The sequence below is a fragment of the Haplochromis burtoni genome, unplaced genomic scaffold (assembly GCF_018398535.1).
Source record: "Haplochromis burtoni strain Fernald_Lab_line unplaced genomic scaffold, NCSU_Asbu1 Contig_40, whole genome shotgun sequence".
Lineage (NCBI taxonomy): Eukaryota > Metazoa > Chordata > Actinopteri > Cichliformes > Cichlidae > Haplochromis > Haplochromis burtoni.
Window position 1 is genome coordinate 2298486 of NW_024582401.1, and position 13166 is coordinate 2311651.

At 39.8% G+C, this 13166-nt stretch overlaps 1 protein-coding gene across 4 annotated transcripts in view; it reads left to right on the forward strand.

The window, feature by feature from the left end:
• Positions 1-13166, forward strand: part of LOC102291205 (rho GTPase-activating protein 6) — a 132839-nt gene that overhangs the window by 57006 nt on the left and 62667 nt on the right. The window contains exon 1 of one of the 4 annotated variants that reach the window (XM_042219964.1): positions 8669-10149. The exons of the other annotated variants lie outside the window; for them this stretch is intronic. Coding sequence (XP_042075898.1) covers positions 10108-10149 — 42 coding nt within the window. The 5' untranslated portion in view covers positions 8669-10107. Of the gene's footprint in view, positions 1-8668; positions 10150-13166 lie in introns of those variants that run through there. 4 annotated transcript variants of the gene reach the window in all.

Consider the following 13166-nt stretch of genomic DNA (forward strand, 5'->3'; position numbering starts at 1 on the left):
CAGGTACTTGTAACTGTCCTCTATGTCTGCAATGTTGCCTTCTGGTAGTTCAATCCCCTCAGTTCTGACTACCTTCCCTCTCTTTGTTACCATTCGACTATGCTTCTCCAGTCCGAACGACATTCCAATGTCATTGCTGTATAGCCTGGTAGTGTGGATCAGTGAATCGATGTCTCGTTCACTCTTGGCATACAGCTTGATGTCATCCATGTACAGGAGGTGGCTGACAACTGCTCCATTCCATAGTTGGTATCCGTAGCCAGTCTTGTTAATGATCTCTCTGATGGGGTTCAGGCCTATGCAGAACAGCAGTGGGGACAGAGCATCTCCTTGGTAGATCCCGCACTTGATGGTGACTTGTGCTATGGGCTTGGAGTTGGCCTCTAGTGTTGTACGCCACATCCCCATTGAGTTCCTGATGAAGGCTCTTAGGGTCCTGTTGAACTTGTACAATTCTAAGCATATATATATATATATATCGCTGTCCTGCAGGTTTTCGATATCACCCTGGGTCAACACACCTGAATCAAATGATTAATTCCCTAACAGCCTTAGGCTTCTGGAGAACTTCAAGACATGTTGAGGAGGTAATTTAACCATTTAAATCAGCTGTGTTGGATCAAGGACACATCTAAAACCTGCAGGACACTGGCGCTGGCCTGGAGTTGGAAATCCCTGGTTTATGTGTAGCTCTCTTGAGGGCCAATCTTAGCATTCCAGCACCTTCATTCATTGGCCTGTTGCATGACCCAATATCAGCCAAGTTATAGCTGTTGGGCAGAAGGCCTCACATTTTGACTGTAGAATACTTTGGTATACAGAGGAGGTCATGGAAGACTCAGTGACTGCAAGTTGCTCAAGTCCTGTGGCTACAAAACAAGCCCAAATCATCATACTTCCACCACCGTGCTTGACAGTTGTGTCTGGTATTTGCCAGTTGTGAATTTAATAAGTGCCAAACATTAACTTTGGTCTAGTACATCACGACATTATCATGAACTTCCACACCTAACATGCTAACTGAGGCCTGAGAAGTCTGAGATATCTGAGCTGTTGGGGTTTTTAAAATTTTGCATTACACAGTCTGACCTTTGGCTGAATTTGGCGGAATGTACACTCTTGGGAAGATTGTGACATCATGTTAACACACACCTGATCTGTAGACCATGTTTTTTTTTATTATTTTGGCTTGATTCATTTAAATTATTAGACTTCACAGAGGCATATTTATTTGTGACTAAATTTTAATCAGTTGATATTGTATTTATAGCTGAAGTCCATTCAGTTTATGCAGATCAATCAAAGAATGCAGGCTGAAGGTCCTTCCTCATTTGCTTCAGTTTATATACATAACGTGCATGAAATATCCTCTGCTTTTAAACCTGTTTTTACCCAGCATCCACAGGATGAGGCGATGCAAATGCCTCTATCGTGTGACATCTATTTTGTGAGTGTTTATTAAACAGATCGAGGCCTCACAGGATTTTCTCTCTCTTATACTGGATCGTCTTAAAGCACTTTAACAGAACACTTTCCACTTAATGGAGTGATTTCACAACTCAGGCATTCAGGCTTTTGGAGGGAGGGCTCTGCTCCTCCTGAAATAAACAATGTAAACATGAACTTTTGCAGTTTGCAAAGCCATAAACCATATTGAACTGGAATTATAGTCCGGCCTCATGTTCTCTCTGTAAAATATTCAATTGCATATTGCATTCAATGTTTTTTGGGTTGTTTTTTTTTTTTTTTTTACTGTTTTGGTGTTTAATTTTCTTGAGAATAGGCATACAAAATCACAACATAAGTATAAATCACTGAAAATAATCCTCGCCGTCTGTTCTCTCACCCCAAAATTTCAAGCCGTTTCTTCTTGAGATCGACTTTTAATCGCTGAGACATTACACATCAACAAAAACACACCGAGCCAAATTCAACAGTGGAAAATCTGGAGCGTGCTTTGAAGGTGATATATAATCACAGGCAGCCTCATTTTCAGCATCCTTTTAACAGTTTAATGATGATGGTCGGCTCAGGGGGGACGTGTAGAGTCAGGCTTTGCTCTACAGTGTCCTTCGTGAACAATTTAATCTTGTTCTAACATGCAGCAGTAAACTGAGCCCCACCAACTCACACTGTGCATACATACATTGATGTCCGTCTATTTCTGCTCTCCTCGCTTTTCTTCTTCCCTTCTGCACTGCCTCTCCTTTAGCATCTATCACAGGCTCAGTGCATTTTTGTGTGTGAGCCACAGGACCACTGAAATAACATTTTACGAGATAATAGGCTCCTCCTTCAGGGCCATTAAACACAACTGTGGTGCTAAAGACTGAACTTCCCTTCGTTAAAATGTGTTAGATCGTATAGTTCACCTGTAAATCTTTGCCCCTCCTTTAATCGTGTACATTATTATCAAGAATCTAGTCTGATATTTTATAAGTATTCAATTTTATTTTCTTCCTGCGTGGGTTTTCTGACACATTCTGGATGAAGACATTAAACACACACCCACACATATACACCAGGGCCTTCTTGCAAATCAAAGGCCTTTCTGTTTGGAGTTCCTCCCACACTATTGGCCTAAGTAATCATTCTAAATGACTCTAAATTCATGAAAGGTGTGAATGTGTGCGTAAATTGTTGTCTTTGTGTATGCGTGACAGACTGGTAACCTGTTCAGGGTGTACCCCGCCTCTTGCCCTGTGACCTTAAGTAACCCTGAAATGGATAAGCAAAAGAAAATGGACAAATAAAATAAAAGAGACAGAAGGTAACAATGTTACTAATTCTTAGTAGTAATGCTAAATATATATATATATATATATATATATATATAAAAACTAGCAATTTAACTAGTTTAGGTTAGGTGTACTTAAGTTAGATAAAGATTAAACTAACAAAAAAGGGGATATGATGATTTATGACCATGAAAATACGTTGGCAGAGTTTGACCATAGACTGTATCTAAACAATGGAAACACGGCCATAGCAACTGCTACACTTTTAAGCTGTAACATGATTTATTCATTTATTTATTCATTTATTTGAGCAAGAAATTGCAGTATTTTCATCGAGAAGGTGGAGTGTTAATTTAGCAACTATTGCTATCTATCTTTGTTAGCAAGCCGCTTCAATAGCTGCTATATGTCAAGCTAAATAGCAGAGGTGGGACCAAGTCATTGTTTTGCAAGTCTCAAGTAAGTCTCAAGTCTTTATCCTCAAGTCTCAAGTCAAGTCTCAAGTAATGTCAGGCAAGTCAGAGTCGAGTCTCAAGTCACTGGTGTAAAAGTCCGAGTCAAGTCACAAGTCTGAAACTTTGAATTTCAAGTCCTTTCGAGTCTTTAAAAAAAAAACAAAACGAAAAAATAATGTTGCAGTTATGCTAAATGTAAATATTAGACCATGTAATTTTTAAAATCTGTGTTTTTCTCAACACATGACAAAATAGTGAACTTAGAAAATATACACAAATTGTGAAATTGCACCTCTTTAAAATGCAGCTCAATTAAACCTAGCTCCAAGAATAATTTTCACCGACAGTTCTGAGATAAGCTGCATGTTATTCTTGGATGCGGTTGTAGGACCAGCTTTAAAATCGCATGACAAAAATATCATACACATTAAAAAAAACTGATCACCAACGTAGCCTGGACAACATTTGCTAGTTAGATGAAGTCAGCTATCTCATCGTAGCATATTTATATGCATATTTATAATCATACGGTTCTTGGAGTGAGTGCATACACTCATGAAGTTTAGTAACTTCGGTCACTGCAACAAGCCCAGGTACAGTTTACCGACGGATGGGTGCAGGACCTTGAAATGCACCGTGTAGAAGAAAGACCATCGTACGTATCATAAGTTTACCAGTCTCACAAATCGTCTGTCATAAATACACATTCGTTAACCGTTTATTAATAGGACCTTTGAGCTCAACGGTAATTAATTAGTAGTGGAAATAATTTCTGGTACGCGTTACAGAAATGTAGCAGTGACAATAATACTGTATGCTGTAATCGTACTGGGCAATTAGTGATACAAAAACAACTGTTTTATCCTGTGAATAAAAGTATATGTTTTTGTCAATGTACCATAATAACAGAAGCGAAACGCAATATTGTGTCAGGACAATTCACTATTTATGCACAATAAATAAAGGAGCATAGCGCAACAATTTCTGTTCAGCGCCAGACTTGCTTGTAACCTATATCACCAATTATGTTATGAAAATGACGTATTAACTACTAAAAAACACTGACCTTCGTGTAAATGCTTGGAGCAGACTAACCTGTGAGCTGGAGTGTTCTGGGACGTTATATTTGGTCTTTGAATGGCTGCAATCCAGGCCATCCGTCGCCTCTTTGTTACTTCGGAAACATGGCTCGAACAATTTCTCTTCAACGACGTAATCCGATAACAACCGATCTCTTTACCCGTCGGCTTCCCGTGGCTGTCATGCGACCGGCTATTGCAGTTAATAATACAACAGCTTCTTGACATTTTTGTGTTTCTTTTTATCGCTGTGTGACTGATTTCAATTGAAAGCCTGCGTGCGCTAGTACCGCTTGCCACGAGTTCCCAGAATCCTTTGCGGTTCTACCCGTGAATGACGTCACATTTTCAATCTCTATATAATATGCATGTTAAATTTTATATTTGGGGTAAATATCAAGTCTTTTCAAGTAAACCGGTTCAAGTCCAATTCAAGTCCCAAGTCATTGGTGTAAAAGTCCAAGTCAAGTCACAAGTCTTAGAACATTTTTTCAAGTCAAGTCTAAAGTCATAAAATTAATGACTCGAGTCTGACTCGAGTCCAAGTCATGTGACTCGAGTCCACACCTCTGCTAAATAGTGCTAACTACTAGCAGATTCTCTCAGCTACACCTGATAACGCCACATAGTTGATTTGTCAGATTGTTGCCTCAGATGCCGTTCGTGACAAAACCACAACTGTTCATGCGTTGGCAAATCTTTAAACTGCTAAGCTATGAAGACACTAAATAACAGACTAATGAAATACTAACACCAAGAACAATAATAGGCCATATTATTTGTCCCACAGTTGCATGAAATGCTATGGCCGAAAAGTCCAGTTTGCTGACCACACAAACTATCTGCACTGTCACACTGGCCATTTAAAAAAAAAAAAAATCTCCCCTGTAACGTTATTATAGAAGAAGACATAAGCTCCTGATTGACTCACTTTTGCAGCTGCCCTCAAGTAGCCGTTAAAGGAACTGCGGTGCTAATGTTATGGGACTTCTCCTTTGGTTTATAGCAACTTTTGAAATATTTGTATTACAGATTTATCAGTGAGGGAGAGCATCCAGTGTTAATTTTAGCAACCTTAAAGGGGCAGTTGGAGCTTTTATTTGCAAAACAAAACACCTTTTTTTTTTAAACATTGAGTCACTTGTTTAGTCATTTTTGGTAAGCAAGTCTCCTGCCAGGAGTGCTTACAGCTGCAGTTTAAATGACTAAAACCTGACCAAACGTTTGAATTAGAACATTTGCCTATCAAAAAGTCATTCACTCATGGCGCTTCTTTTGTGTTTTTGGTGCTCGTCAACATTCCAAACACAAGAGATTTTACAGATAGAAATATGCATCTACCTGCGTTATGCATGCCAGGATAGGCTTCAGCGACTCTGCAACTCTGACTCAGGACACGTCACAAAAAAAGACACACAGCACAAATCATAAGGTGAAATTTCATCAGCTACACGCACAAATAAAGTTCATTAAAAAAAAGTGCAAATATGTGAATGAAAAACCACACTGCTGATTTCATTTAATCCAAAGATGATTAACTTGTCGTAAACAATAAACACATCTCATTCAAAACCTTGTGGAGAAGATCTGATAAGCAGGAGTCTATTGTCTGCAAGAGCATGTGTTTTTTTAGCTGGTAACTTTATATCAGTGCAGTGTCTTGATGATTCTTGTGTGAGATACAAAGTATATTGTACACCACAGCACCTGCTTTAAGGCTGAGTCAGTCTTCGGGAGTTAAGGAATCTGTTATCTGCTGATTTTAAAGTGAGTGCTCCTATGAACTCCTCGGCATTCTTTAAAAGGTACTATCTGATAAGTGAGGAATCCAGTTTCTCATTTTTCCTACCAACCCGTTCACACGTTCTGTATATAAGATTAGAAAACAGATATTTCTCAATAACACCCACAGAGCAGCGCAAATACGTTTTATTAACTCTTGCTAAGGGTTTGTTTATGAGCGCTTTGATAAAACCACACTGTGCTCTTTTTGTTTCGCTTTACTTACTTTGATATCTATTACTAGCCTTGATAGACTGTATATAAAAGATGGAGTTAGCTGTTGGGTTTAAAAAGCAAAGCCAGTGCAGAAGTGCTTTTATTGTGCATTCTTTACATGGCCAGCAGAGAGGGAGTCTTAGACGTCTGTGGCTTCCAAGACTGTGTTTTTATTACCTTTCCAAACATGTTAACTTTTTTCATTGATAGTTTCAAGGACTTTTTAATTTTGCGTTACTTTGTTTTTCTTTTTAGTTTTCAGTTACATTGTAAAAATACTATAAAAATACAGACATTCCATACACTAATTTTCAGGGTTTTAAGACAATTTAATGCTGTAAGTGCTGATGCCACTGAGGGAAAAATGAATATAAATAGCACACTATTGGATATAGCTATGGTAGATTACAATACTTTTTCATTAGTGAGTGCAAAGACTCATGGGAATATGAATGTTTATTACAAATCACTGATTTAAACCTTTTGATGGTTTAATATTTTTCTCATTTGGACTCTGATAAGGATGTATGAGGGACTTTCCAGTGTATGTGTGACGAGAACAGTGTTAACATTCAGCCAGCATCATTTCTAGTGGCTAGATTCCATTTTTTAATGGTTTAATCTGAAACTGCATCAAAGCTGATAGACTGCTGTGGTTTAAAAAAAAAACACCAGCCTAAATTCACAGTGAATGGATGACAGCCATATACAGTAAATTGGACATAGATATGGTAAAGGCAGCCATAAAGTTGTTTTTGGACTATTTTGAAGCTGCAATGCTAATGTTTTGGATGCTGTCATTTTGGTTTTTGAAAGCTAGCAGTTACCTTATACTGATGATGTCATGATCCTGGGTCCTTTTGACCCAGCGTTTTGTGTTTTCTCTTCTTGCGATTTTGGTTCTGTTCCTCCTCTGTTTAGTGTTTACTCTGTTCTGCCCTCTAGTCCGCGTTTCTTAGTTTGTGTCCTTTCATGTGTAAGTTCCTGTTTTATTGTGAAGGTCTGCGTCTTATGTGAGTGTTTTCAGTTTGCCTCCCTAGTCTCGTCACGTTAATCACTCCCAGCTGTGTTCCCCACCTGTGTGTAATCTCCCTGTGTTCTCTGAGTGTATTTAAGTTGTGTCTTCTGTCATAGTAGTTGCTGGTTCGTCTGTGTTGTTTCCCCTCGGTCTCCCTGCATCTCTCCATGTGTATTTCTCCGGACCTGCATCTTCGTTTCTGGTTTGTTTTGTTAGTTTTACCCAGTTTAGGTTCAAGTTTCATGTTCCCAGTGCCTTTGTTGTTTGTATTTCCTTCGTTAATAAATACTCACCTGCACCAGAGCTGCCACGTCCTGGTCCTAAATAATTCCACACGGCTTGCCCCGGCAAACCGTGACAGATGAACGGTTGGAGTGCCAAGTTATTAGCTAACGTTGTCTAGCAGGGTTAGCGATCTGCACTCAAAATACTTATGGGTTCAATTTTAGTATAATAAAATCCTAGAATTTAATTTACCAAAACTGAAGCACAGTCTTCTGGGATGATCTGTAGCACAAAGAAAGCCATCATATTAGTTATAATGATCAGCTAAAAATACTCCAAATGCACAAACAGTGCACACACAAAGTGCAGAAATCCAGTTTAATGTCAAAATACGTTTTGTGCTCTTTACTGCTGTAAAGTTGGACGTTTTGACGTGGGAGTCTTTGGGGACTGACTCCTTTTTGGAACCAGCCCCAAGTGGCCATTAGAGGAACTGCAACTGTTGCCACTCGAGCGTAATAATGTAACTCTTCCACATCTGAGGTTGACCCTTGGTGAGGATATGCTGTTACATTTTACAGTAGTAAACTATTTGTGGATATTGCTGCAGAAATACTACAACAGAACCAGGGCAATCAAACAGCTGCCACTATTATACTGCAAATTGTGTTTTCCGAATAAAACAGTACTCTTGACATAACTTTCCTGTAATTTAACAGTGAGAATTTTCCCCTAAACACATCTGGCTTCCAAAAACTAAGTCTGGCAATGGACAAAATGCTCACACCAGTGCTTCACAACAGGACTTTATAAACAATGGATGACGTCATGGTGGCTACATCTATCGTTCATGCAGAGTCTGAGGCAGTATTCCTGTAACATCATTTTACAAGTAAGCTGACAGGAAGCAACGGGTTACACACTGACGCATGTAAACAGGAGGATTCAAAGAGGCCTGACAAATGTTAATAAAGTAGACTGAGTTGGTTAAACATGTCTACCAACTGAATTGATGGAACAATAACAGCAGATACTACAGGATGCAAGTGGAGTAGTTTTGACACAGATTGCTCAACGCTGGTTCCACATTAAGTATTTCACAAACTTATTTGAAATACACCAGCGGGGAGGGTGGAGAGGGGGTTTGGTGGCAGGGCGTAGGGGCACTTGCCTTTCATGGTCTCTCTTGAAAGCATATTTGCAAAGGGGAAAGCTCATAAACAAAAATTACTACCAAGTGTTACAATGGAAGCACTCGATCACAGTTTCAGCTCTGCGGTCCATCTGTTACACTCTCGCCTCTGTGATTTATTTCTTTTAGTAATTAGGCTTACAGCGAGCTATTTGTCAATGCTGGAAGAAATGTTGCATCTTTGACATGCCAACTTTCCCTAAAGGAGTTTGTTTTTAGCTTGACCAACAAGTTGATTTGTTTTGTTTGTTTTAATTTTCCAGTGAGGATGGCAGAAATGAATCTGCTGTCAGGAGATTTTTTTTTTTTTAATTATTATTATTATTTGTTATGATTCAACTTTTATCAAAAAATAGTGAAGTTTTGCTGGGGAGTATTCTGCCGGCCTGATTGCAACAGCACGTATAGCTCCATATTATGAGCTATCCACAAAGAAAACCCTCCCAGTATGGGGTTTCTTCAGTCAAATCTTATAAACTGTGGAGCTCCATTTGTGGGTCACTGACATGAAAACATTTGTTCTACCCTGCTGTTGATAATCAAAAGCTTTTGCACTGCTGGTCCTCCTTCTTCAGAGCCCCGCCCATCCTTTGCTTTTCTCTCTCCGGCTTTAAGCATCGAGTACCCAGAAAAACGCTGAATAGACCGGAAAGAGGCGACTTTGTGATCAAAATAAAAGCACATATATGGTTCTCATGAGTTGAAAGTCAATGTACTGGTATAGTATAAGCTTGCCTGTGTAGTTATAGTGGTTTTTTTCCCCTTTGATTTGGAGTTATGATTTATTTATATAGCACATAACATTATGGGCAAACTCAATGTGCTTAACACAAAAGATAAAAACATAAAAAAGCTGTGTAGGTTTACTTTGCTTTAAGACAGGGATTAACATAGAAACACGTTCTCCAGTCAACAAATGAACTGCAGTTTGTTTAGTTTGTTTCTGGTAATACAGTATCCGTAGGCCAGGGTTAAGTCTTAGTTTGAAAAACTACGCCGGAAGTATCAGTCAGTAGCGTTGCCAGCTTGATGTAGGTCTCTGCTCGCTGTCTCGCTTCTCTTCGCTCTGGTTCAGCATCTGTCTTCACAACAGTTTGCGGGGCGCGCAGTATGGATCCGTTACGCGTTACGCGCTATGGTGTCCCTTCTGGCACAGAGCGTTTCCTGACACGCGCTTTTCACTGCTGTGGAAACTCTTAAAAGGGGTTCTGTTGTGACTCGCAGTCTCCAAACTTCCAACATCTTTCGCTGTCTTTTAATGTGAGAAGAAGCAGAGCGCACAAGTGAACTGCGGACACATTTCCTGACGCGCAGAGACACTTTTCTTTTTTGGAGGGGGAGACTTGGGATATCATTTACTGAAGCTGCATCATTTACTATATGTGGATAATTATTCGGGACGATGGGAGACTCCGTGTTCTTCGACAGGCAGAATTCCTATCTTGTAAGTACCCCCCCTCAGGTTTATTAGCCGTGGATTAATGACAGCGACTGGAGCGTGCACTGAGACTCGAGGGCTTACATCTTGTAGTTTCTGCGCTCATGCCTGATAAAGATGTTCATTTCCTGCACGATGCAGTTGTGTATCGATATGAAGCCTCTCTCTCTTTCCTCATATCTGAGATCATGCATTAAAAAAGAGTGCCACGGAGAATTACCGTTATTTTATCAGCAGCCACTCAAAGCCAAATTAAAGCCCAATTCTGCACCAGCTTTTAGAGCTTTCACCTCATAAACGTCACTCAGTCGGTGTGAATCAGAAATCTGAACCTAAGCAGAGCAAAGGGGCCTCAACATGCCAAAGAAAAAAAAGAAAAAGAAAGAGAAAAAACTTCCTGTGATGGAACTTTTTAAGAGGCATGTGGTGCGCAGAGCGCGTACATATGCACACACGCACACAAGACCACACATGCTTCCTGGTTTTTGAAAAGCGAGTCAGAAAGACAGAAACCTGTTGCCAGCTCGCTGTGGAGAGCCACAGGTGTTGTGTTTGACATTCTACACCTCGAAGAGCCGTGGCCCAAATGAAGGCAAAACACACAGATATGGGTCAAGGCCGTGTGGAGCGGTGTGGGCTGCTATGAGAACTGCACCTTCAAAAATGTTTCCATCAGCGGTTTTTTGTTGTTGTTGTTGTTGTTTTGTTCCTCAGTTTGTGTTTGACAGGTTTCTGAATTCTGAAGATCGCCAGAAGCTCTGGTGAAGCAGCCACTTGGGTTGCTTTGCAGAACAGGTTCATTTTAACTGGATCGGTTTTTGCTGTAGACACCGATTCCTCAACCACCCTTTCTCCTGCCATCTGCTGCCCTGTCTCATCTCAAGTGGTGAGGAATCCTCCGCTGACTGCTCCAGCGGTCCGCCTGCTCGCTTATGAGCAGTGTTTCTGTGGCTAGAAGCCCTCATAACGCTCAGAGCGCTGATTGGAAAACAATACAATTTTCTTTGGCTCGGCTGGCCATCGCGCTGTGGTCTGGATCGGTGCTTTGTAGCAGGCCCATGTGGTGTGAATGCCATCACCACATGGCCCACAGTTACGTGCCTAAAATTCATCCAGCAGAGGCCAATGAGGCTTTGGTGCAGTGACCAGATAGTTAAAGTGGCTGCCGTCTGTCTAGAGAAATGAAATCTGATGTAACTGGATTTGTATTTGTTTATTGAAATTGTGGTCTGCATCTGTGAGCCCAATAATAAATGGCTGAAAATCATACCGAAAGCCCTCAGAATGACTGCTCTGATTGGAGCAATACAAACAGCTTTTAATAATTGTAAAGCCACAATAAGGGGACAGCATCTTTAAAGTCATATTGATGGCTTAAGTTCTTGTTTGGATAAAAACAAAAAAACAATAGTAGTGCCCAAAAGAATGTGATCCACAGTACAAGCATCTAACATGAGTTTCCTACCACCCTTAGGGTCAGGGTGAAGAGCTCAGTAAGTGGCATTCCTATTGAAGTTGCATTCCGACTGAATGCTACCCTGTGGACGTTTTCCAGTTGAGTACAACTGGGAGGAGATCAAAGGCAGAGCAAGAGGAAGTGAAGAAATGTTTATCCTACAGATTTGATGTCTTTTTGATTTTTGATGTTGAGCACAGGGAAGCTCGTCACAACATAACACTCATAATATAGCAGAGTGTTTCTCCTGAGTCTTCTTTACTTAGACTCAAACAGTAAACTTAAGACAGTTATCACATTAAGCTAAAGTGGTATCAAGTAAGAAAAGTTAATAATGCTAGCTAGTAAGGTTATTAAATCCATAAGGCAACTTAAAGATTGTGGCTTATGTTTAGAAATACAAATTTATTCAGTGTTTAGACTCAGTATGGTAACCTTGCACATTACCATTTTCCAAAGGTAGTTACAACCAGTTGGTTGTCCCAAACCCAAAGATAATTCTTAAGCAGTTAAGTTTCGTGTCATTTTTTTAAATAAATGGCGCTTAATCATGTAAATCCTACATATTAACATATGTTTTCTTGTCGGTTTTGACCGTTAGGGGCACTATGTAATCAGTAAGCCTCGACTCAGAAGAGTAGATGATAGTTTCTCATTAATTAAAAGCCACCACTGAAGGAAATGTTTGTCCAGTAAAGACTACAAATGCTAAGTGGCACTGGAATGTCAGAGTTTCTTGTAAACATAGCTTCGTCTTTTGCCTCGACATTGTTGCAGTTCTTTTATTTTTATTTTTCACTTCAGCTTGTGCATGAGTATGTGGGTTCACTGAGGCTGTATGGACACATCTGACATAGTTTCTCTAGATGTTCTACACTTAATAAAAGCAAAAATAAGCAAGTTTCGGAGTTGGGCACAAGACGTTGAAGTGAAATTCATTCAGACAGGATGTATTGATTGTTAACATTTTAAGTCTTTCATTCGGAAACTTGGACATTGCTGTATTACAAAAAGCAGCCGGTAAAGGCATAAGAATTATATCCTGACAGTGCATCACAACCAAATACAAGTGAGTGTTCAGCCAGGATGTGCACTGTCGGCTCATAAATCGTAAACGCTTGGTATGATATGATATGACAAAGAAGTAATTCCAGATGAAATTGGACTTGTATTAATGGGGGCATTACGCCTCTTCAAGCTGCTTCTTACATGCTGCTGATAAACAAATCTGTTATTTTTTTTGTTCATGCCAGACTAGATAGATGGGAGGAAATTGTTTTGTAGATGTAGATTACAGGTTTTACGTGGTATTATGAGGATTATAACAATGATACACAGGCAACCCTTTTAGTCAACATAGGCAAGATTCATCACCCGCAAAGACTCTAAAAATGTTAAGAGGAACAAATCACTCTTGATGTAATGGTTTATCAGCACTGAAAAAGGAAAAATACACAGCTGAGCTGCTTAAATACACAGCTGAGCTGCGTAAAAGCTTTCTATCTTTAAGACAGCACTGCGTTTAACTTTCCTTCCGGCCCTGCTAGTTGTCTTTTAGGTGTTACTA